The sequence below is a fragment of the Thunnus maccoyii genome, chromosome 2 (assembly GCF_910596095.1).
Source record: "Thunnus maccoyii chromosome 2, fThuMac1.1, whole genome shotgun sequence".
NCBI classification, from domain to species: Eukaryota; Metazoa; Chordata; class Actinopteri; order Scombriformes; family Scombridae; genus Thunnus; species Thunnus maccoyii.
In genome coordinates, this window is record NC_056534.1 from 20,861,021 (window position 1) to 20,887,553 (window position 26,533).

Genomic DNA, 26,533 nt, shown 5'->3' on the forward strand with positions numbered 1-26,533 from the left:
TAAAACAAATTTCCTCGTGTCCTCTCTCCTCGCTTGGTTTCCTTGCGTCTCCCCTTGCATCCACGGTGGGAGGGACTAAGACGCAAGGAAAAGACGCAAGTGAGGGAAACGTGGAAGAGACTTGGGACGCCTGTCAAAATGGCGCATCAGGAACAACTTCCGGTTCAGGCGGAATTTAAATTAAATTTACCACTGATTGTCTTATTTTTCTTTCTTTTGCTTGTTGCTTGCTTTGCTCTCGGTGGATGGGTTGATTGGGATGATCTAGTGTCTAATTCAGTGGATGTAAATATTTTGAAAAACCTTAAATGAAATAGTAAAAAAAGAGAGATAGAAGAGATGGGGGACCAGATCTTCATTTATCATTCTGTGCAAATATGCATTATTAAAATGCATTTGCATTCAGAAAATGCTATTAAATTGAAAATGCATTTCATGACATTGATAAAAAGACTCTTGCACCCTTTATAGTTAGATTAGTGTACTGTTCGCGTACTGTGTGGCAGGTCGGCTCCTCGACAGATGGGGCGCTGTTTTACTGTATCCATCGTTTCTGTCGGAAAATTACTGGCAAAATGTGTGCTTCCGCGCAGCCAACACATCAAACAAAGAACAAAGATTCTGCAACCTGGGTGCTTAGGTTTTTCTCTTTTATTTTCAACAAGTGTAACCAACCAGTTATGCATCTCAGGTAGCGCTGCAACGTTTTTTTTTTAAATTCCCGTCAGTGTCATTTGGACAAACGCCCGTTTCCTCTAACAAAGATACAGACTGTTTGAGCTCGCAATGACAATGTCGACTGCCATGGACTTCCATTCACAGATAGCCTCCATCATGGAGATGCTAGCTAACGCGGCCGTCGCAGAAATTTGCAAAGTTGTGGACGACGGATACGCCGTGGTCCATCTGGAAATGTCTCGGAGCCAGAAGGAGAACGAGTTCCTGCGGCGTAAAATCAAACTGCTGGAGCTGCAGGTCACCAGGTACCGAGCGGAGAGAGTGAAGGGAGCGGAGGGCTCCATCAGCAGCCGCTTCCCCGGGGTCCGCCTCCTCAACCGGCACAACAGGGATACACTGGCTGGTATGGAGCCCTGGCACATACCACGAATACAAAACTCCGTCCAAAACTGTTCTGAATATGGCCATTAACATACACGAGGGAAGCATAATATTGAGGAGGGAAAGCTGAGAGCACAGATCAGTGTGCAGAGCAATTTTCAGTCCGTCCTTCATGTAGATGGGACGTTAAATTGACTTCGAGATAACCAGAGACAGCTCGACACCAGGAGTCACCAGTCTTGTAAGCAGCAGCAGGTGCTCATGTAGTGTAACTAATCGTGTGACGTCACAGCTTACGGGTGATTGGTTGTATTTATTTATTGGGACAGTGTACAGTTTTTAACGTAAAAGATGCACTGCACTGGAGTTAGCTCAAAGCTAATTTACATCCGTAGTCTCCCACAATCGAAACATACAACAGTACAACAACAAACAGTACAGAGTAAAAAACACACAGAACACACCTTATAAAATACAAAGCTACACACAACAGCACATCACATACACCCACAATGTCAATTAGAAATTAATAATGTAAACTTGTCAAATTAAAAGCAAGACTACCTGCGCTAATGAGAAGACCACAGATGAAATTTAGACAGTGGTCACAGAGCTGATTGGCCTTTTTAATTTGGCCTTGAATGTATTGATTGAACTGCAGTTCTTCATATCATCAGTTAGGGCATTCCACTGAGTTGTGGCTTTCACAGAAAAAGCTGACTGCCCAAATGCAGTGCGACGAAATGGTATGGTACAATCTTGTGTAGAGGATATTCTGGGGAATCTAATAGAACTTACTGAGCGAGTGTACACAAAGTCACATAGTGGAGGAGGGGCCAAACCATTTAAAATTTATAAACTAGGCACAAATTTGAGAATAATCTAAAATTCTCAAAGCTCAGTATATTGTATTTCTCTAGTACCCTACAGTGATGGAAATACATTGGCTTTTTGTCCAGAGTTTTTAGAGTTTGTTCGTATAAGGACTCAAGAGGGTTAATGGCTGTTTCTCCAGGCTGCCCCCAACATGTAATGCAATAAGACATATGGGAAAGAATCATAGCATGTATATTTATCTTGGCCGCGTCCAAAGAAAGACAGTTTCTAATATGTCTAAAATTTGGTAAGTTGTACTTTATGGTTTTAACCGTTTTTTTTAACATGTTTCTTAAAGTTCAAATTTGGATCCAGTGTCACACCAAGATATTTAAAATCAGTAACTATGTCAGTCTTTTCACCTTTGGTGAGAATATCAGCGTTAGGAGGTTGTATCATGGTTTTAGAGAAAAACATACCCTTTGTCTTGTTTACATTTAGACTCAGATGCAATTGTTAGTTTAGCAGCAACCAACTCAGCTGTTTTTGCATGTGTGTTCACAACAGTGTCATCTGCATACATTTGTAGTTCTACATCATGACACTGTTGAGGGAGATCATTAACATAGAGGCTAAATAATAGGGGCCCTAACACATGTTACTGGACAGTGTGTCACCAACTTTAACACATTGTATCCTTTTAGATAAATATGACAACATCTATGCCAGTGCTCTAGATGAGAAGTTAAATTTAGAGAGTTTTAATATGAAAACATCACGATTGACTGTGTCGAATGTGTTACGCAGATATAAAAATACAGCACCAACTACTCCTTTGTCAAGTCTTGATTTAATTTGCTCTATTAAGTGCAAGGTAGCAGTTTTGGTGGAATGACTTTCTCTAAAGTCAAATTGCATACAATGTAGACCAAAATTATGAAATGTTTCTTAATTAATTAAGAAATGTTGTCAGTTGTTTAATGACCACTTTCTCAGCAACCTTTGAGAGTACTGGCAGTATACTTATTGGTCTGTAGTTACTGGCATCAAGGCGGTCTCCAGATTTAAAAATAGGTCTGACAATGGCACATTTCCAGTCATCAGGAAAGGAGCTGTGTTTAAAGGACAAGTTAATTAAATGAGCAATAGGGGAGTTAAAATATCTTTGTGTGATTTAACAAACATAGTGTCAAATCATTTGGAGATTTTTAAGGAGCTGATGATTTTGTTTACTTGTAACTCATTAGTCTCTACCAGCTTGAAAACCTGGCCTGTAGCACCTATAGGAACAATATCCAGTTTCCTTTTTGTACATTTTTTTCCTAACTCATATACAGACTCAAGAAAAAAATTATTAAAGACAGCAGCAATAGTAAGATGATCTTCAATTAACTTTCCCTGTACTTCGAGTTTAAAATCTCCTAGAAATTTTTGGTCCCTCCTTGTGAGATTATTGATGTTTTTCCAGATCAATTTACTGTTGCCTTTTGCCTCATTCAACATATTGAGATAAAAACGAGAATCAGCATCTCTTAGCTCTTGGATAACTTTGTTCCTTAAACCTTTATAAATCAGCATGCCAGTGTCTTTTCTAGTTTTAATTAATTAATTAAGCCTTCCTTAGTGCAGCATCTCAAGATTTCATTAGTTTTCACAAATTTTCATTAAACCACGGGAAATTGTTTTGATTTGTAGATTTCATTTGTATCCTCACATTATATCTTTCCCTCACAGAGTAGATTCTGTGAGTAAAAGTATCACTGCCATGGTCCAGATCATCAGAGGACAGTACATCATCCCAGTTCCAGCTGTTAATTTCATTGATAAATTTCTCTTGCTTAGCTCTGGGTATGCACTGAAGGATCATTGTCTTAGTTGCTGTGGTCCTAAATCTATTTTTAGTCAGTTTTCTCGCACATAGGGTTAGGTTATGATCTGATAAGTCAGTGATTGAATTATAACTTTTAGTTGTTCTTTCTGGTTTGTTAGTAAATATCAGATCAATTTGTGTACTGGAGCATTTTGCAATCCTAGTTGGGCCTTTTACTAGTTGTTCTAGTTGGAATTTCTCTGTGATCATTTTTAGTTTTTTCTTAGTTTTGTCCTCCCAGTTCACATTAAAATCACTAGTGGTGCAACGGATCGTAGTTGATCCATGATCTGTATGGATTGCCCCCACACGGTACGGCATACATGTGAACCGTGAATTAATTGCAAAATTTAATGTCTCATTTAAGACAACGTTAACAAATTTCTCTAAGTACAAGTCATGGACAGACAGTGTGTCACTAATAGGGATTTTGAAGAGCAACGACCAAACCAGCATCTAATGGGTCCGCAGGTATGTTTACATGCTGTTTAATGTGCTGCAGCTAATCAGCTACGTAGCTGCTAACTGACATTAGCGATGCACTTTTCCCCCGCTGAATATTTGTTTGGTGGCTCTTTCAACAAGCTAAGCTGCAGGACAAGACGTGTGTTTGTGTTTGTAAGTTACCCAGTTTCAATGATGTGGACACAGGCTGTTGTCTCATTCACTACCATGTTTAAAAGAGGAAGGTATCAGGCCTCATATTGCAATTTAATTTAACAATTAAGCATTATTTATTTTAAGATTTTATTTAATCATTGGACATCTTGAATGTTGTTTTCATTTAAGACCATGGGCAAAAGTTCCTTGCTGTAAGTGTTTTACAGAATATATAGTAAGCAAAGTTTTATTTGTCCCCCCAACCCCCCTTTTTTTTTTGTTTTGCTGATCCGTAAAATGATCCGATCCATGACTCAAATCCGTGATACGATCTGAACCGTGAGTCAGTTGCACCCCTAAAAATTCACCCAGAAGTAATAATTCTTTGTTGAGATTGCACTCTTTCAAGACTTCTGTGAGTTGATCATAGAAAGTGTCATCTGCAGAAGGGGGCCTATAGACACCTATGATGTTAAAAGATATTTGTTGTTTGTTTCAACTATGTTTCAGTCAGACAGAGAATGTCCAGATTTGAGTCAGACACAAGATGAGTTAGCCGATTGCTCTTTGCAGTAATGCTTCTGATGTTAAAATGTCCACCGAATAGCCCCCTCGGTTTCAACTTCGGGTCCCAAAAGACTTTTGCATGATTGACAGTTTGGAACATTTTGAATAACCTCTGCCTCCTCACTGCAGGGTTGTGACACACAGTGGTGTCAGCAGCAGGTTTTGTGAGAGAGACACTGGACCTGTTAAGGTTTCCACAGCCCAGTAGCGAAAAGTTATTCATTTAATTAAGGGAGAAGCCCGGCTCAGAAAGTTGCTGCTCATTTGTCACTGCACACCAAGTCTGTTTTTCGTTTGCGTTTTTTTAATCCATCATCCGACAAAAATCGCACAGAAACCTTGCATGCTGAGTCCGATGTGTTTTATTACTATATTCGTTGCGAAAATTGGCTAGATCAGTCTGTGTACAACTTCTCTGCTAGAGCTGATAGTATCAGTGTTTCGAGGCTGTGTTGTTTGCGTGTACAGTGGCTCTGAGTGGTCAAACAACTCTAAAGGCTTTTGATGGATGCAAAAAATGCAGAAAATCAAAGCTGCTCCGAAAACTTTAATGACAGACAAAACTTTCGGAGTCGGTGTGTAAACATGATTGACACAATGTGACGTCATATTTATTTTTTAACGTGCAACAATTTCAGACGAAAAAACGGACTTGGTGTGCAAAGACCTTCACTCAAGCACAAATCAGCATCGAAGTTTTGCAGTGCTCCAGGGATCACTGGTCCAGGATTTAGCTGAACATCTCCGGAGAGTAGGATCAGCATGAAGAGGAGACCTGCTATTCTCTGAAATGGGGTGGCAGATGACCGGTCCACTGGATTGGTGATTCACTCTGGTACCTGGGCTCGTCTGTGCTGCAGGACAGAGGAATAGATTGCAAAATACCTCAGTAAGTTATGATGAAAACTCACTGTAGAAGCATCAACTGGCCATGAGCCAGCATTCGTCCCACACTCAATCACTGTGTCCCAGCTGTTTTCCATCAATGTTGATTGCTCTGGCCAGACAGACACATACAGGCAATACAGCAGTGAGTACCAACAGTAGTCCAAAAAGCACTCCATGAAATACAGCCCAGGTGTTTTTGCTGATGAAACACTGCTTTGAACTTGACGCAGGCTTGACCCAGGCGGTTAGGAACCCCAGAAGATCCATGTGGCCAGGACCATTTCCTTTGATGTTGAGATGGATATACAGATGGTCTTGATGTTTAATCTGACGTTTACATTCGAAAACCTGGACTGGCCTGGTAGCAGAGTCGGCAGGGGGATGAGTCATATGCCATCACTTCTTGAGTCCAGGATGCATAGAGAGGCTCCAGCATGCGTGCGCCTTTTAAGTTTTCTTCTTGTTTTCAAAAAGTGGCTAAAATAACTTTTTTCTGTATATTGTAATTTGATTTTTCGATTTATACATATTGTATAAAATCGAGATATTGCCCAGCTCTATTTCAAATTGCCCTATATTCCAAATTTTCAGACAGAGCAGTTTATATTAACGGGTGGATACACTCAGTAATGGCTGCAGACTCAAGCACACGATTTGTACTACTGTTGCTTCTTGCTTGCACTTCTACCAACAATACAGAGACAATGCTGTTCGTCTTTACACAAAATGGTAAATGTACTTATACATTTATATAGCGCCTTTCTAGTCTTCCGACCACTCAAAGCGCTTTTACACTACAAATCACATTCACCCATTCACACATTCATACGCTGAATGGGTACAGGGGCTACAATGCAAGGTCCCAACCTACCATATAAGATGATTGTAGCACTTTGTAAACCTGCTGTCATACAAGAGTTTGACAAAATATTAAATTATGCAGAATGCTGCAGTAGGACTGGGCGATGAATAGAATTTTATTTTCAGTCACAATTTTGGCTTCCAACGATTATGAACACAAGCTTATTGAGATGAAATGATTATTGTGCCGCATTCCGTTGTGTTATAAATCCAGCGCACCTCTTTCCTTTACAGCGCTCAGCTTTCATCCCTCCCTAAAAGTCCAAGCTCACTCTCATAGTACAAGTGAGACGTGAGTGAGACATGAGCGGTGTGTAAGCGTGCTCTATCTGTTTAATCTACACTGACTCTACACTGACTCCGACCTGTGTTTCATTCATATATACATATGTATATATATATATATATACATATATATATATATATACACACACACACACACACACACACACACATATATATAGAGGGAGAGAGAGAGCTATATGCAGTGAGCTCCCTGCAGCTGTGCCTATATTGAGACATTTACACATGAGGCACAGCAGTCTAACTTCATTGGTTATTTAAATCTCTGACACACCAACAGGATCGGTCAGGATCTAATGTAAATATAATGCTCTGTAGGGCTATGCGATATGACGATATATATGTGCTCTATAGTTTATTTTGTTGTGATGCAAATCACACTCTTTACGGAAATATTTTTCATAATTTGGAGTCTGTCCATCTTTTTGATACATTGATAAATTACTCTTCTTGGCTTTTTACTCGCAAAGCTTTTATTGCACTTACAGTAACATAACGAGTTTAGTTGTTGTCAACTTTCCAACTCTCCACTGCTGTCTGTCTCCTCTGCTGCACTTCACACACACACGGGGGGCTCAGCCCCACCCGCACTGAGAAAGCACTGAGAAGCAGAGAAGCAGCGAAACGGTGACCATAAATGACAGTAAAACGCAGTAGAGACTTTCTTTATTTATGTTATTTACCAAATGTATGTGCACTCGTTTAATATCAGCTCAGTGTGAGAGTCTCTGCTGCATTTTCCTGTCATTTTTGGTCGCGCTACTCTCCTCTGCTTTCTATGGTTCACTGTGGGCGGGGCTGAGCCCTCTGTGTGTGCTGCACACAGACAGTGAAGCTTGTGAAGTACTCGAGTTGACGACAACTTCACTTGTTACATCACTGTAAATGCAACAAAAGCTTTGGGAGTAAAAAGCCAAGAAGAGTAATTTAATTTAATCTGCACAAAGGATGGACAAACAGCGGGGGGAAGGAGAGGGGCACAGACCAACTATTTATTCACTGAATAAAAATGTGCTATATCAGGATAGGTATCGTTATCAGGATATGAAATTACCTATGTCGGGATATCAGATTTTGGTCATATTGCCCAGCCCTAATGTTCTGTGTTCTTCCACACATCCAACGGGTCAGCTGTTACACACACAGTCCAGATTCATACTGTTTGGAGTAAGGCAGCCATCCTCCTGATAAATGCTGAGCTCCATTATGTCCAGCACCACAGCAAATCTAAAAACTGTAGTTATCAACTTGACAGGAAAGAAGAAACTATTCAGCAATGTTTGGCTTCTGAAATATTTTTTTAGACAAGCAAAAAACAAGTTATTTTCTGGTTTTGGTTTAATTTATATTCCAATTGTCGATTTTAAGAGGAGAACGGGTTAGGGGAATGGGGAAAACAGGAGGTGGATTACATTTTTTTTTATTCACATGAAAAATGGAAAAACAAAATAATGCATTCTTTTATCCTGTTACTAAAAAAGTTGAACACAGCTGTAGACCAGGAGGCAGCAATGCAATTCCCGTGCCTAGTTTGCAGGAAAATAGAGGATGTCAGTTGAGTAGGCGGTCCTTCAGTGTGGCCCAGGACGCATTGCGTTTACACTGCTAAGTGAATCTGGCCACATGCAGCCCAGACCACCTCCGAATGTGGTCTGAGTGATCGGATCTCAGTGCGTCCTCAATATGTCTTTGGTGCGTTCACACCTGTACTTACTTACTTACCTGTACTGTCCATTTGTGATTGGATCAGCCGAGACGCATGTTGATGCCATGTGTAAACAGGGCCTAAGAAATAAAGGGAGTTCTCAAGAAACTCTGTTTCCCCAGAGTCTGTGGTTGTTTGCACACAAGTGTGAACTCTAACCCATGGACCCAGGTTAACAAAACTGTTAACTGTTAACCGCTGTGCCTCGTGCGCAGCTTCACTGATTATTTAAATCTTCCGATATGCTTACAGGATCGATCAGGATCTAATGTTACTTAATGTTCTGTGTTCTTCTGCACATCCAATAGGTCAGCTGTTACACACACACACAGAGTCCAGGTTTATACAGTGGAACTGTTTGGAGTAAAGCAGCCGTCCTCCTGATAAATCCTGAGCTCCATTATGTTGAACGTTTACACTGCTAAGTGAATGTGGCCACATGCAGCTCAGACCACCTTCGAATGTGTTCTGAGTGATCGCATCTCAATGTGTCCTCGATGTGTCTTGGGTGCATTCACACCTGCACTTAAAGCACTTAAAGCCCACTTGCGATCGGATCACCCAAGACGCATATTAATGTAAAGAGGGCCAATGAGTCTGTCCTGTTTACAAATAATGTCATGTAGAGTTGAGCTAAATTAGTGACTGATCATTCTTCTATTCTTTTAACAGGCCCCTCCCTGCAGGGCAGGACCAGGTTTCTGAACAGAGGTCCAGGGGCTCAGCAGTCTGTGCAGAAGACCCAGCCCATCAACCTGGACCAGGACCCTGATCAGGAGGTCGTCACCACCACCAAAACAGAGGTAGCTACTCCATGGTACAGTCACAGCTAAAAGTTCTTCTAGTAGCACAATGTAGTCATTTTCCCCTTGTTTTGTTTGTTTTGTGCACATGGCTTTGAATTTTGGTTCTAGGCCTACTTATCAGTTCCTTAAAAGCGATAACCCTGTATTATTGCAAACAAAGGCTACATATCTGCAAGGGCATGGCTATCTGCTAGGACCTGTCTATGTCATGAATCAACACAACAGCGTGTCAATTTTGTTTAGATCCGTCACAACAATAGTGAAAGATGGACCATGGTAAATGCTCAAAAGCGTGGCTTCACTTTTGAGCACACATAAAACAACAAGGCAAAGTGCAATGTATGTGGGATGTCAATTAGCTGTAAGTCAGGTTGCACATCAAATTTGACCAAAGATTTAAGGCAGCACAGTGTCAATCTGAAAGAATGTTCAGTGTTTGATGTATTGTGGTCTCCTAGCCTGAGTGTGTCATCAGCCAGCGCTAGCACCTCTCTAGCTCCTCCAGTAGAGGGAGGGGCATCAAGCCATGACACACCATTCTCTTTGGCAATAAAGGGAAAGATGGCCAAAGAGAAAACTGATCATTGTCAAATACCACATTATCCACAAGAAAATGTATGTACTGACTGTGGAAAAATTTGCCAAATCTTCTCTGCCAATGCCAAACAGCTTATTTTGCTGTTGCTATTGACTCTTGTTTTGAGCTTCTGGTACCCCCAGGTGCTGCCAATCAGGCACCTGATTGGCGGTACCCCCAGGTGCTGCCAGGCAGCACCCGTTAGCATGGGCCCTGCTACAGTGGTCAGTGGGTGTCTGCTCCAAGAATCGGCATGCCACGTTTGACTGATCTGGATAGGGCCCATGCGATAGGGCAACTTCAAGTTGGTTTTCCGCAAAACCAAGTTGCGGCATTATTTGCAGAACAGAACAGACTGCACACAGCCAATCTCCGGTCTCATAGGGCTGCCAGGTGGCCTGCCATGACTGCCCTTCACCGTCAGGCCAGTTTGCGCGGTAGTTGGCAACACGTGCACTGGAACCTGAACATGTAGAGGAACGTTATGTTCAGCGATGAGTCCAGATTCTGCCTACGGCAGTTGGATCGCAGGGTCAAAGTGTGGAGAAGACGCCGAAAACGCTAGGCTGATTGCTGCACCGATAGAGTGGAGGCAGTGTGATGGTGTGGGGCGGCATCTCCCTCACTAGAAAAACGAAGCTTGTCATCATTGGAGGCAATCTCAATGCAGAGAGATATCGAGATGAGATTCTGCAACCAGTGGCAATCCCATATCTCCACAGTCTGGGACGAAACTCTATCCTCCAAGATGACAACGCTCGCCCCTGCAGAGGAGGGTTTATCAGAGACTACCTCCAGAATTTGGGAGTGGAGAGGATGGAATGGCCTGCCAGCAGTCCTGACCTCAACCCCATTGAACACTTGTGGGATCAGCTTGAGTGTGCTGTTCGTGCCAGAGTAACCAACACAGCCACTTTGGCTGACTTGCAACAAATGCTGGTTGAAGAATGGGATGCCATCCCACAGCAGTGTATGACCAGCAAGAGGAGGAGGTGCCAGGCTGTTGTGGCTGTGTATGGTTCTTCCATATGCTACTGAGGCTCCCCTTTGTTAAATGAATACATTTTTTAAAATTTTTAAATTGCTAATATGTCTTGTTTCTTCAAACTTCAATCATCAAGAGTCAATGGCAGAATAAGCTGTTTGGCATTGGCAGAGAAGATTTGGCAAATTTTTCATGGGCGCAACCCACATACTCAGCTCTGCTGCTCATCCCACAAATGCATGTTCCTTACAAATGTGGCACCATTTGAAAGGGAAATGAACAGGCTTTCCAACGGTCAAAGATTTATTGCCAAGCATTGTTACAACAAAGAAATAATCTACCAAACACAAATTTCCTTACTTTTTGTGCTATTTTTGGAAGAATATAAGATATGAAAGTAAGTTTTCAGACACTTATAATTAAGTTTGACATGAGGGTTTCCCGGATCTGGATGGCTGATCAGCTGCTAAACTGTTTCCTGGGGAGAACATGAACTTGCTGCAGCTCCTGGTCAATATCAGAAAAGCAACTGGGCTGTTAAACTGAGCTGGCGCAGTTTCAAATTGAATGTTTGATTATTTATTGACTTTTTTGGACCATTTATGTGGTAATTGATTTACTTGTATGCACAGTTGAAAGGAAGCTGGAAGGATGTACTGCAGATCATGACATGTAGTTTAAACGCTAGAATCAGAATAAAGTAGTGTTCCACTCCCTTATTGCACTGGCTCATTTCAGTAGGTGATATGCAGTAAATTTTATATAATTATACTGTATATATTATTATTTTCTTCCTTTTCTGAGGTAAGGAACATGTTTTAGTAAATCTGGCCCACACTGTCTATTACAACAATAATACATAGATGATATAAAGGCTGCCAGGGTTCAAGATAAATGAGCTCCTTCAGAAAATTTTACTGATGAAAACCAAAAAAAATTTTCACTCTAAAAATAAATGGTTTGCAGTCATTTATATCAGTATACATTCTTAAGCTTATTGATCAAACATGCAGGCTGTGTAGTTGATTACACCACATGTATATCACATACACTGTACCGAGTGGTGTAATTTACACTGTGAATATGGGCTGAGTAAATCAAAATGAAAATTTTGCAATTCATTATGCAGCTTCCATGCTTCAATCTGCAGGGAGGTATGCTCTACTGCACAAGATTTCATAATAACTGTAGGCAGTGAACAAGCACACAAACTTGCGGTAGAGGAAGCAGCACTTTGACAGCGTCCTCTGACTTGGTTGTTGAGACTATATGCAACTACAGACAATACCTAGGGCTGAAAAAGTTTAAATAAAAATCTGCATTTTAAGATACTGTTGATATTTTTCTTAAAACGATTAGTTATACATCAATCAAAGATAAGGCAGTAAATGACAGAGCTCTTTGTGGTAAAGATGCAGATTCATGATACTGTATATAATAATGTGTAAAGTCTCTGTCAATCAAACTTCATGTCGCTTTAATAGGGTTGAGGCCTGGATACACTAGGATTTAAAAAGGTTAAATTCATTCCAATGGAATCACCTCAATCAGTGGATTGGTTCACTGTGATGAAGTAAATCCATAGCTGATAAACTGTGAAGTTATTGTCCCATTAGCTAACAAGAGATTTATTTTCCCTCTATAGTAACTTTTTATTCAGGAACATTTTACGTGAGATGCTTGGGTGAAGTAAACAGAACAGTAGAGGGAACCTGCATGGAAGCTACTGTGACTGATGAGCACTAGCTTGGCTGCAGTGGATAGTCACTACGTTACCAAGCTTCCAGCCCCCCTATTTCACCTGGACAAGTGAATGTCATTTTGTGGTATAACCACCAGGACTTTAGTGCATTAATAATAGTAATTTACAAAGCATTTTTATTGTTATAGTTTTGTTAGGTTTCCGCTTCATCATTATGTGTTTGCTAGATTAATGCAAGAAATAGTGGTTGAAGAATACCTGCTGCTGAAAAGTGCATATCTTGAATATGTTATGTGGCCTGTCATTGTATTGTATACAGAAATAATCAGCTTTGTCTTCAGTCCTCAGTACTCAAAAATGTGGACATTACCTGTTAATGCACCTCTCTGTTTGTCCATTCAGTCAGCAGAGCCTGAAGAGGAGGAGGAGGGGGAGCTCCTGATCATCAAGGTGGAGGGAGCGTTGGAGACCGGCACAAACGGTGACACTGGCTCAAAGGATGCCCGACCAGCCAGACATCACAGCAAAGTGGAGGTCAGTGGATCCGACATCGTCAGCATTGTTGTCGACAGGACAGCTGAAACAGACAGCAGCAGCAACACTACCCACAGTCCCCAGCTGGAGTTAACACAAGGTGATGTCAGAGCAGGGGAGAGTCAGCCACCTGCAAGCTCAGACACTCCGACTTCCTGTGATGATGTAACGGATAGCAGGAAAGATAATGATGCTGCCTTAGACACCAGCAGCCTCACCTCCAAGTCCTCCCTGTCAGAGGTGATAGTCATTGATGGAGGGGGCACATCAGACAAGGAGGCAGAAGAGTGTGAGTGGTCAGATGAAGGGAACACAGCTTTAGACCCGAGCAGTAGAGAAACAGGCAGACGGAGAGACAGACATGAACAAAATACATCACCCACAATTCAGTGTGTTGGGCTGGAATCAGCAGGACAGAGTTCAGTGCAGGTGGCAGTGTCCGTTTTCCCCCGTCATGATACTCCAGGAACATCTAGTGGCGTAACTACCTCCAGTGATGCACACACAGTCCACCAAGCCAACTCATCCAGCATCGCTCTGCACCGCCCTGTCACCCACCCCAACCCCAACCACAGCTACCAGAAACCTTACTCCAGTGGCCTCCACCTGGCATTCTACCACGCTGTCACCATGGAGCGACCATACGGCTGCACCAGCTGCACCAAGCGCTTCTTCCTGGAGTCTGACCTGCAGAAGCACATGGCCAGGCACACCAGGGAGAAGCCCTACACCTGTCTGGTGTGTGGCAAGAGCTTTGTGTGCCAGAGCCAACTGGATATCCACCGCAATGTCCACACAGGCGAGAGGCCCTTCAGCTGCTCCATCTGCAACCGCCGCTTCTCCCATCCCAGCAACCTCAAGAGACACCAGAAGATACAGCACTGATCAGACACATCAGAGCTCTCACAGTCCTCCTGCACCAAGGTTTCACAGCCTTTCCCTGAAGACGACTAGATACAGCCTTTTTACACAAGACTTACTGCTTGACTTTTTATACCTGTTGAGACTTTTCAGAACGCTCCACTGTTCATTAAAAACAGCACGAGAGGGAAGAAAAACAGAAAGAAAATGCTAGCAATCAAAATCAAATAGAGCTGAAATGATGAGTCAATTAATCAATCAGTCGATCACAGAAATCATTTAAATCATATTGTAAGAAACAAATTGTCATTAACGGTTTCCACCAGAAAAGTTGTTCGGCCCGGCGGTGGGGGGTGGGAGCAAAACGTGTTGCTGTGTGTAAAGTTGTTTCTAGTGAGACATGGTGATCAGGCATACACCGATTATATTACTTGCCCACCAACCTCACTGTCATTTTTTTTTTTATAGGAATAAAACCCATTTAGTTCATTTTTGCGTATCAGTGCCCACCTTCATCAAATAAAAAAACCCTAATTTGTAAAATACTAAGCGTGTTATCATTACTTAGTTGGGTGACAGATGTTACCGTTATAAATTGAAAGTGTCTGCTCCTTGACTGTCTGCAGCAGCAGTCGCAGCACAGAGTAAAGGAATGTGACATCTGTCCTCCCTCCTGCTCTCTGCTGTAAACACACGTAGCTATTAGCGAGCAGCTGCTATCATGTCTCCCTGGGTCTCTGCTTGTTTTTGGCAGAAACTCTCCCGCTCTCTGCCTGCTCTACTTGCTCTCAGTGTGTCTCTCTCTGGATGGCAGGATTATACTATAAAATATTATATATAAATATTTTTAACACTTAAAAATCCAGCTAAACTCTGACTGGTGCACAGAAATTTATGATATCACAGTCTTCCAACTGAGCCCCACCCACTTCAAACCAGTGAGAAAAGCAAGAAAAAAACACTAATACACCAAAAATTTTTTGTCTTCAAAAAGTAACTACACCCAGTGGTAAACTTCTATTTATTACTTGTCTCAGAGTCTTATCATCATATACAGTATGTGCTTGTATATGATTAAGCATGAAATGCTTGTGTGTATATAGAACACATATGATCCATTCACTGATGGTGAGAAGCTGATTGAGAAAATAGATTTCCAGGGCCTATAAAGTTGAGGGTTGATTAAATGGCAGGATAATGAACCAACCAAGGGGTCAACCAATATGTTTTTTTTCAGGGCTGATAGCAATACAGATTATTTGTAATCAAGGAGACCAATAACTGATATTAAGAACCAATATACATTTCAGTAAAAATGAAATTGAAAATTGGTTTCAATTATTTAAATGCAGTGGTGGAAAGTAACTAAGTACATTTACTCAAGTACTGTACTTAAGTACAATTTTAAGGTACTTGTACTTTACTTGAGTATTTTCATTTTATGTTATTTCATACTTCCACTCTACTACATTTCAGAGGGAATTATTGTACTTTTTACTCCACTACATTTATTTGATAGCTTTAGTTATTAGTTACTTTTCAGATATCAAATTTTACATAAAATAACATAACAAGTTCATAAATTACAATGCATTGTCAAAGATTAAACCAGTGGTTCCCAAACTTTTTGGCATGTGGCCCCCTACAAAAATAGCAGTGTATTTGTGTCTCTTTGTCATGTTTCAGATGTCTTTTGAGTTGTCAGCATTTCCACCAAAGAGACATTTCCCCTCACACGGTTTGAAATAAATAACTGTTTAAAGTCCAAGTATATCTAAGTTGTACTGAAGTTCTTTGAGAAATTTATAATGTAGTATACAGTCAAGAGGTTGTGATATTTAGCTAGTGAAGGTCTGTAAGTGCAGCCACGTTCCCCCGCATGCTCAGTTGCGTCTGTTTCTCTTCAGGGACAAAGGAACATGTCACTCAGTGCAGCAGTGTGGCTCATGGATGTGTTTTTAATAATTTTTGGACAACAACGGAGGTCTACAGTACAGAGGAATAAGATATCAGACTTTGGATACACACACAATCCTTTTTAGTAGGATGAGTTCCCTGCAAAAAGCTGTGACCATGAGGACAATGTAAACAATGTAAAGACAAATATTATATAATATTTATAATATTTGTCTTTACATATATATATAAAGCCTTTAGTTTGGGTTCTGAAGAATGGGATATCTTTGAGGATTTATAGGCTTAACTAAAACCTATAGCTACATGAAAAACATCTTTACACAGAGAAACTAAACATGATTTAATGATACAAAAAGAAATTTGCCATCAATAATCACAGCAGAAGCAGCTTGATTGGCCAGCTGCTATACATAAGTAAACAGAGACAGTTTGAATTCATCATTTGAAGACAAAATACAAATCACATAGTAAAGGAACAAAAAGCACATTTACTACATTAATGTATATGTTGTTGTTTTTTCATTTTTCTATATGTGAAATGGCAGGAAAGGTTGCCAGAGCTTATGAAACTGTTGCAGTTTCACTGTTGGAGTTATAGCACACCAAAAAGTTAGACACCAAAGCAGCACCTGTAGAAAAGCATCTACACCAATACATCATTAAATGAAGAAATATTTTGTGAAATCACCGGTCAGTTCTTCAGTACAGTGTAAAGTCCAGATAGCAGATAAAAAGATAGCTCGTCATTAATGTTTCTCCCAGTTCAGATCTAGCATGCTTTACTGCTCCTCATTTGACAGATTGTTACCATGTCAGCATGAATTCAGCTTTGTGTATTTTTAAATGGTAAATGGACTGCCTTTCTAGTCTTCTGACCACTCAAAGCACTTACAATACATGTCAACATTCACCCATTCACACACACATGCAGATGCTGCCATACAAGGTGCCAACCTGCTTATCAGGATCTAATCTAATACACATTCGCACACACACACACACACACACCGCTGGCGCAGCCATCAGGAGCAATTTGGGGTTCAGTATCTTGCCCAAGGACACTTCCACATGCGGACTGGAGGAGCCAGGGATGGAACCACAGATCTTCCGATTAGCGGACGACCCACTGTGCCTCCTGAGCCACAGCCGTCCACGAAATAGAATGCTTCTATCGGAATCATGGAGTCAGGTGTTAAGCTTCTTTGTCATACACGTCTATTTTGCATCTAAGTTTGTGCTGGTCTATCATTATCATTATTATTATTATTATTATTATTGTTATTGTCGTTGTTGTTATTTGTCTTTTGTTATTTACCTTTGTGAGGCCTGACACCCACCCATTGCTGCTCACAGCTTTAACCCTCCTGTTGACCCTGGGTCAAATTTGATCCGTTTTCAAATGTTTTTGTATCAGAAATATGGACTTCTTTCATCTAACTGCCTGAAAATCACGTGGATGGTTCCATACTACACTCTTTGCAAGTAAAATTAATGATCACTACTTTGATTGAATTTTCGGTGTTTTATTAAAATGTATAGCATCCTCCAAAGCTACAGGTGTGTAAACCTGATTTCATAACAACCTTTCCCTAGCTTCCAGACAACGCACACACACACAGAGCAGCTGAGACCCAATGGGGCAATTGGTCACACTATTGTGCTTTCCAGCAGATGAATACACACGCACGCTAGGGTTGGGCGATATGGCCTTAAAATAATACCGCAATATTCAGGGTATTTCTGCGATGCCATCTATCCATCACTGTCTTAACTTACAAGGCAGCTGGATTCGCAAGATCATGAGATCACGCGAGAATCCATCTTTTCAGGCTTAAAGTTATGCGCCTGTTGCCGAACCACCCAAGTAGGTCGATCTTTGGACTTGCAGTATCTACACAACACACCCACTTTACTACATGACACACCCACTTGTTTAGGTTTAGGCATGAGGAGGGGGATGGTTAAGGTTAAGGTTAGGGGTTGGGGGGAGGACATGTAGCATGCCGTTAGGCCATATTCAGACCAAATCAGGCAGTGCAGCGTTCAGCCACAGGGTCGAGCAGACGTGTGTGGGGGTGTGGGTGTGTTTATTTGTGCTCTACAACGTAACCGCTGTGAAACAATCAACAAATAACATTTTGTTGATCTGATTCACCGGCTTTCTTGCTACCAGGCTTCCTCTCTTCATTCATTCTCTAGTTCTCTCGACCACAGCTGTTCTCTCTCTCTCTCTCGCTGGTGCTCTCAGCTCTCTCGCTCTCTTTTTCTCTCGTCTTTTTTAAGATGAGTTGGGAAGCAGACAGCAAAATCTAACTTTACTTTTAACGTTATCAAGTGAAGAAAAATGTCCTCCTCTCATCCTAGTAACGTCTTCCCTCATGGCAGAGTTTACAACACTGATCAGTCTGATCTCTGGCTGTGATTGATCACTGGAACCTTCAGCCGCAGTGATGTCGGATTGCGTTTCTCCAAAAGTTGACTCTGGTTCAACTTTCCGGCCGCAGTCTGGTGCGGCTTGGCTGCGGCCATTTTGGCCGCTGCGGCACCGCACCCACCATTACCCCCATTCTACCCCCATTCAAATGAATGGGAGAACTGGTGTTTTCGCCGCACCGCCTGATTTGGTCTGAATACGGCCTTAGGGTGACAACATTGGGGGTGTGTCGTGTAGTAAAGGCATGTCACGTAGTGAAGTGGGTGTGTCGTGTAAGTCTGCAAGACTGCAGATAGACCCTTCCTGAACCACTGGTGGTTCAGAGGAATCAGCGTCTTATGAGGATTGTTGCATGATCTTGAGATTTTGCAGATCCAGCTGCCTCTTAAAGTAAGACAGTGAGAGACGGTGATAGACAGTTGGTTCAACTAATCACCTGCCAAGTATTTTTTGAAAGTGCCTGCCCTTTTCCAAACAGTTTCCAAGGACGACTTCTCAGATGGTTCTGTGTTACGAGGGCATTTGGCACATAAGGTTAGCGATAATGATATTCTTGATGATATGACAAAATACACGGGATCTTTGGCTCTCCTTGTACTCAACCGGGTGTTTCTGCTTGAGGTGGTGAAATAAGTTTGTTGTATTGCCCCTTTTTGTTGTTACAGTCTTCTTGCACTTCTTACATATTACCATGGTTTGTTGTACATCTGATCTTTTATAACCAGACCACCTCCACATTAACTCCTCCACCGTGGAGTCCAGTGGCGGCTGCTGACTGAAAAAATTGGGGGGGACAGGAGGAAAACCAACATGGAATCTTACAACAAACCACATCATACTATGTCGTTGTCCCCCACCTGATGAAATCAGAGGGGTGGGGGGCAATTTTAAATGCCAATAAAACAATTTGCTTTCAAAAACAAAAACCCCTGAGTGGTGAAAAGGCTGCTTGCTTCTTTAGAGACATTTAGCATATACATGTTGTTTGTAAATAAAGAAGTGCTCATTTTAGCTGTGGAGTGGTTCACAGAATGTGTCATTTTACAAAGTTAAATTCAAATTTAGTATTAATCTATTGTGACAACAGATTTATGTTCTCATCAAAAACAGACAACATATCACATGATTTACAAATGTCCCCTATGTATTTTTTTAGTGTACAGAAATATAGAAAGTACCACAAAGCTTATAATGTGATACAGATCAGTGCTGAATATTGGAAATATTTAACACTAAAAACATTCACAGGTCTAAAAGTGTAGGTTCACATTAAAAAAGTATTAGTGCATGTATCAAATACATGACTTACACACTCTTACACACTTATCTATATACACGACATACAAAATTAGTCTACAAAGCTGACATGTTAACACTTGTTATTCTAGTTACTTTTAGTGTTTAAAAAGTCTTAATTCTAGTAACTTTAAACTCATTACTCAATATGCGGCTCAGCTTAAAAACAAACAATGAAGAAATTGTCACAAGCAAGCAGCCAGACCTCCTGCACACTCATTCATAAATCACACATCATCAACAGGTGACTGAACAACCACTCAATTATAAACTGGATCAATTCCAAATGAATGAGTGAGTCCAACTATTGCATTGTATAACAGAAGCAGCTATCTACTGCACGATAAAAGAAGTGAAATCTAACTGCTAAATATGAAAAAAGGAAATTTGGTTGTTGAAAGGGCCTAAATAAGACGTAATGTTTTACTGATGTGTCTAAAAATATAGTTCACAATTTGCACGTTATGATTTATTTTCTAATATGCTACTCTATCAATTTATCTATATCTTACCGGTCTTCTTCTCTTATCAGTTCATCACCCTCACGTATGTTACAGTTGTAGAGAATTGAAGATGAAATCTGGAAACTATCATTGGACCAACACAATGTCAATATTACCTTCTGGTTGTTGATTGGTTAGGGAGGACGTCCTCCCTTGGAACGTCATTTTTTTTGGCCAATCATAGATTAGCATGCAAAAAAATGAAGTACATTAAATTGATGTAAGAGATCCTGCCCTAAAGAGGACTCCCCCCTCCCCTGCCACCACACAACTTCACACAGTCTGCCCTTTTTCCTCCTGCCCTGCAGGTGTTGCTGTTGAAGCATTTTAATCAGAACTTCAATAATGGATTTTTTCCAAAGAAGAGAGAAAAAATATTTTATAAATGATACTGAGATTTGGTAATGGTTTATTTCAACCAAATATTCTTTTTTATATTTTGTCCCTCTTGCCTCTCAAAAAGGACAGGAGGAGCAACCTCCTCTGCTTCTATGGACCAGGAGTCGTTAGCAATGTTACTTTTGCCTCCAGCCGTGCTTCTTGCTGTGCGTAACGGTATGTCAGCAAGTCGGAACATTGCCATTATCATGATATTCATTTTTATATCATATTAAAAATTATACTGATATGATAACAATATGATATGGCACAACCCTAACACACTCACACAACTTCAAAGTTACAGGTCTGTAAACCTGATTTCATCACAATTGATGTATAATTTCATATAAATTAGGTCTATTGACCATAAATTGCATATATTTTATGCTTAATAAACAGGCAAACAACACTGGGTCAATTTTGACAAGGGAGGACAATAGGTGTTATTATGTGTTGCCATAAAAAAATTGAAATGGTTTCAAAACAGTATCCTGACTAAACTTTTACATATACCACTCTGTGATGATCAATTGACATATTCCCCTCTGATCTTAAATATAATTAAAATAATTCATAATTTCTGTTCTTTTTTTACTCAAAAATGGGGTATAATTTCATGTAAATGAGGTCTATTGGCCATAAATTCCACAGATAAGTGTAAAACTTGTGGTATTGAGTTGGAATGATATTGGTTAAAAACATGTAACACAGAATTGGGTGATAATTTATACTAAATGCTTTATAAACAGTCAAACCAGACCAGGTCAGTTTTGACCCGAGAGGACAAAAGTCACACAGTTGACGGGAAGACAGCAAGAAGGTTAATTTTGGCTGACTGACCTGCTTGTTGAGCACAAAAAGATTTGAACCTGCCAGTTGCCACTTGTGGCTATATTTTAAAATATTTTTGAATGGCACAGATTAGTTTTATCATAAAGTTTTCTGATGAGAATTCCTGTGTCTCTTGCTCATGTTAATCAAGTGTGATCACAGTTGTGGTGATACTTTAGAATACATGAATACTGTGTGTGAGCATTGACAGCCTGTTGGCAGCATTTGAGGATGCAGTATTATGTCCTGGTGGCTTTCACAGTGGTGACTTTCTGTCACTCATCCTATAAGATTGAGATTTTTTTATATGTTTATCCATTTGAATGTATTTATTAATCTGAGCTCTCAGTTCACCAAAGAGGGAAGAGAAAGTGACACATATATCTGTGCTCATGTATCCATACCAACAAGTGTAAATATGCCAATAAATCATATTTTAAATGTTTGAATGTTTCGTTTTTGTTTTATGTATTTAGCAGAAGCAGCAGTTCGCTGCAGCAGTTTGAAGGAAGATTTTCACAAAGTGAATGACTACTATATTGTGAGCGTATGAAGTTTTAATCAGGAGGGTCCATCTGTGATACGTTCAGCTAAATTATTTATATTTCTTATATTTTAATGATATTTAATTATGAACATGTTGTAACCTATTTCCATAAAATTATTATGTCATATCTAACAAGAAACTGCACAAACACACCAACTCAATGTCTCCTGTTTTAAAGAATACTACTGACTGTACCTGTTGACTGGAGGACTCATGTCATAACCTCCTAAACACCTCCCTCCTCTTTCCAGGGCCACAGATGTATGAAAAACACCAGCAGCCCTCAGAGCAAGGAGGAAGAGATGGAGGAAGTGCAAGGTATCAGTTTATTTTCCTGTCACATCCCTTCCTGTAGGTTTCCATTCAATCATTTCAAACTGCACCGAACGGTTCATACACTGGCTGTCCAATGGCTGTGAAGGTGATTTCATCTTTACTACAGTGTAGTCATAGCTAAACTGTGAGATTTTCAGCTGCTATGCTTTATAGCAGGCAAAAAAGGCTGTTTCAATCTTTAAAAATATATAGTTCCATTTTTTTTAGGTTCAGTAATCCCTAAAACATCTGGTCATTGTAGGTTTTATCTGACTATGTCTTGGATGAGATGTAGATTTTGTTTTGTTTGGATGTGTATATTGTGTTTGTGCTCTGTGTTCATATATTTGATGTATAATCATTGTTGGATATCTGCTGCAGCGTCATGTGTATTGGATGCTGGAGGGTTTAAACGCCAGAATGTGTCTGAATAATTCCCTGAGGGAAGGGTCGTGTAAATGGCCAGACACGAAAATGAAGTGATCTGTTCTTTCAGTAGTCAGATTGATCTCCTACTGCACCCTCAACCACATCCTCCAGTTAAGTTTCTATTAAAATCACTGTAGGGGAAAGTTCCCTTGTGTTTTGAATGCAGACAGAGCAAACCATGAAGCAACAGGACCTGCTCTAGGAACCAGTCATCCACAGAGAGTAGCTGAGACCAACTTTAATCCTACTGTCCTACTTTTGTGGACTCTAGTAACTGACCAAAGAACTGAAGAACGAAGATCCCTGGACAAACCAGCATAAAAGCAAACAGACAGCTTGCAAGTCATCAGCACCAACAACAAAGAAAAGATTTGCTGCACAACATGTTCATGCCCCAGTGACACACAGACATTCATAGACATTCAACAGAACACTCCACAGTAAACGTGGTGTAGCCACACACACACAGACGTAGCACACAGCCTGAACCCCTGCAGTTTGCAGTCAGACCAAAGAGAACAAAGGACTGAAAACACATGGACTCTGAAATGTAGTTTTAGATTTTTGTACAAGGACAATTACTACTGTATGCTAGCATGTGTGTTGATATAATATGGTCTTATGACCATACTACATGATGATTCCTGATGTTGAGCCATCCTTTGTCGCTCTTCCTGAGGTTTCTTCCATTTTTCCTTATTAAAATGTTTTTCCTTATCTGAATCGAAGGTCTAAGGATAGAGGATCCTGTATTGCTGTACATATTGTAAAGCCCCCTGAGGTTAATTAGTGATTTTGGATATTAGGCTAAACAAATAAAAATTGACTTAACGCCATGGGGGATGGAGCCTTCTGCTCTGATGCACCACGCTTGTGGAACAAACTTCCTTACCATCTGAGGGCAGCACAGACCCTAGACTCTTAAAAAAATTCAGGAAGGCTTTTTCACCTTAACTCTTATTATTTTCTTTATGTTGTGTGTAATGCTGTAGCACTTTGAGTTTTACTACAAATGAAAAGTGAGGTATAAATTAAATATTATTATTGTTATTATTATTATATCAATCCTTGCAGCATTTTCTCACAGTTTTCAACACAGTTACTGCTCACTGCTAGTCTGCAGTGATGTCAGGAATATGCAGTTGTAGTTATTAGGATGATACATGCAGCTTGCATGTTCCTTTAACCTATGAGAAAGCTATAGGCAAGATGCTATATGTATAATGTAAAACCTTATGTAGTGCACTGCACATAAAAACAATACAGCCACTATGGTCTTTCTTAATTTTTTTCTTTGCTGTTGGCTCATCAGGTGACGCTGCAGAGAAACACAGTCCTTCCCAAACGCTGCTGGAGTGGCAGGAGAGCAACAAGACCGAACCTATGGAGCAACCATCTTGTTCCACATTCTCACCAGAAACCGTATCAAGAAAGTCATCATTTAGCCAAATAAAGGCAAACTCTGTCTCCGGTTTCCCCACTGCTCCCAAAACTGACCAGACAAGTGCTGCATCTAAGCTCGATGTAATTGTAATCAACTCGCTTCCCTATGAAGTGGAGGACAGCTGCAGTGCAGCATTGTTGTCTGTACGAGGTGGCCATGAGGAAGAAGACATAACACCCCTCGGAGATCAGGGCAATGCAAGTGAGAGGTCACAGTATCAACCGCTGCTGTGTATTCAAATCAACGAGCCACCCACTGAGGTGATGTTTGAAGATAACAGAGCCTACAGTAATCACATTTCTACCTTTAACAACCCCCCTGTTGCCATGGAGACAGTGGACTCCCAACAACAAATGCATTCAAATAAGCATTCTTGGTCTGGAGTTCAGCAAACAGATAATTTCCCCAATCAAAACCAGCTTTATCAACAATCTATCAGTCAGGACCAAGAGTCTGGCTCAATGCAGCTGCAGCCCTGCCTCCCCTATGCCTGCACCTTCTGCTCACGCCGCTACACTCACCAGTGCCAGCTGCGCATTCATGAGCGTGTCCACACAGGGGAGAAGCCGTACCAGTGTGTCCAGTGTGGGAAGAGCTTTGGCCAGTTTTGCAGTCTCAAGCGCCACCAGATGGTCCACACGGGGGAGAGACCATTCCCCTGCCCCCACTGCGGCAAGCAATTCTCCACTTCCACCAACCTGAAGGTCCACCAGAGCGTCCACACTGGGGAGAAGAGATTTCACTGCTCCAAGTGTGACAAGAACTTCTCCTTCCTCAGCAACCTCATCAGGCACCAAGCTCTACACACTGCCAAGTAGAGGATGTTACAAAAGAACCAGTGGGATTCACTTGTATATAATATAATGCAGTCCAGGTCAACACCACAACCATCTAAGGCTATGTTCAGGTGTTCACATTATTGTGTCCACTCCCTGTTGATGTGCTTCTCACAGCATTTGGTCATTATGTCTTTTCATATTTGAAATTTACTGCCTCTGGTTATTATTTTATAACCAGACAATGTTATTATATTGTTGGGAAGTATCCATGCTACTATTTTTTTCCTTTTGATTTATTTTGGAAAACGTTCGGAAAGTCTTGACAAGCATTCCTGGTCAATAAAAATGTTTTTGAAAAATGACTTTTGTCTTCACACTAAATTCATCATAATTAGGTTTAATTTTGAAAAGGTTTGATGAAAAATGAGCATTGTTCTCGATCATTTCTGCTGGGTAGAGTGGCAGAAATTAGGGCTGATTCTGGTGTGTAGACATTTGAAGAAATTCAAACACAACACCTTTTCTGTCATTATGGTTGATCATGACCACTTTGAGGTCATGTAAATGTAACATTTACTCAGCTAGTTGCTTCAAGGCAAAACAAGCTTGATGAGTAGAACAAAATACTGTTTGCACAAGCAGCTGTCTGCCCTCAAACTACTTGAATATGGAGGATCATTTGACCCAGAAAGAGAAATGGTAAATAAGTTACTATTTTTCTCTAATACTGAATGTAATATAGTTTGAATTAAATGTGTAAAAGAAAATGCAAAGTTGGATATTGAAATGATAAATGGAAAGTGTAAATTGGCTGTTTGGAAATGGGGAGTAAAATTTTGAAAAAATGCAAAATGGAAATGCTTAAAGTGAGAGCTTAAAGTCCACTTGCACTCAAAAATGTGTTCTTCTTGTTCCTACAGTTGGATGTTTGAGCTTCACTGTGCAGAATGATGTATGTGCAGAGTCTGACACTGGAAGGCTGTGTACACATGCATCTGCTGAGGGCGGAAACTTTCTCTGTGCTCACTGAAAATTTAGAGCTTAAGGTGGGCACTTATAAACAGGATTTGTGACATCACCACTATTTTGGAGCCAGTCATGGTCCAGTATTCACCTTCACAAGCTGCATGAATTGAGTTTTTGTTATTGTTGTTTTGGTCACCTGGTAGCAGCCAAAAGCCTGATATAATGTACATGTTAGCAAACAGCTCACACACCCAGCTGACTCAGAGCAACAAAAAACAAAACAAAAAAACTCTGTTTTGGTCTCCATCAACTCCTGAAGGAAATATCTGGCTCCTTTGCTCCACTAAGTTCACCAGCTAGTTGCAACTGTGTCTGTTTGCGTTTAGTGATGACAGGTAGTGTACACTGGGTTTATCATAGATGCCTCACTGAAAATAGCTGATTAGTGTAAAATTGTGGGATTGGAAACCAAAAAATTAGCTGAAAGATGTTAAAATGCTCTGTAGAGCTGAAGGAAACTGCAGAACTGGGAGACAATTCTCTGATCTACTTGATTT

At 40.6% G+C, this 26,533-nt stretch overlaps 1 protein-coding gene across 1 annotated transcript; it reads left to right on the forward strand.

Moving 5' to 3' along the window:
- The first annotated feature begins 485 nt into the window (after positions 1 to 485).
- Positions 486 to 25,372, forward strand: LOC121884051 (zinc finger and SCAN domain-containing protein 2-like). Its single transcript, XM_042392606.1, has 5 exons — positions 486 to 1,081; positions 9,342 to 9,472; positions 13,142 to 13,273; positions 22,295 to 22,361; positions 24,100 to 25,372. Exons 1-5 carry the CDS (start codon positions 787 to 789, stop codon positions 25,047 to 25,049), a joined length of 1,575 nt encoding a protein of 524 aa, XP_042248540.1. The 5' UTR covers positions 486 to 786; the 3' UTR covers positions 25,050 to 25,372.
- The last annotated feature ends 1,161 nt before the right edge of the window (positions 25,373 to 26,533 follow it).

Bases quoted from the DNA above. Each gene is read 5' to 3' on its own strand.
- LOC121884051 (XM_042392606.1), top strand. From the start codon at position 787: ATGACAATGTCGACTGCCATGGACTTCCATTCACAGATAGCCTCCATC. The intron at 9,473-13,141 runs GTAGCTACTCCA...TTGTCCATTCAG, and splicing joins TCACCACCACCAAAACAGAG to TCAGCAGAGCCTGAAGAGGA. The intron at 13,274-22,294 runs GTCAGTGGATCC...TCCTCTTTCCAG, and splicing joins GACATCACAGCAAAGTGGAG to GGCCACAGATGTATGAAAAA.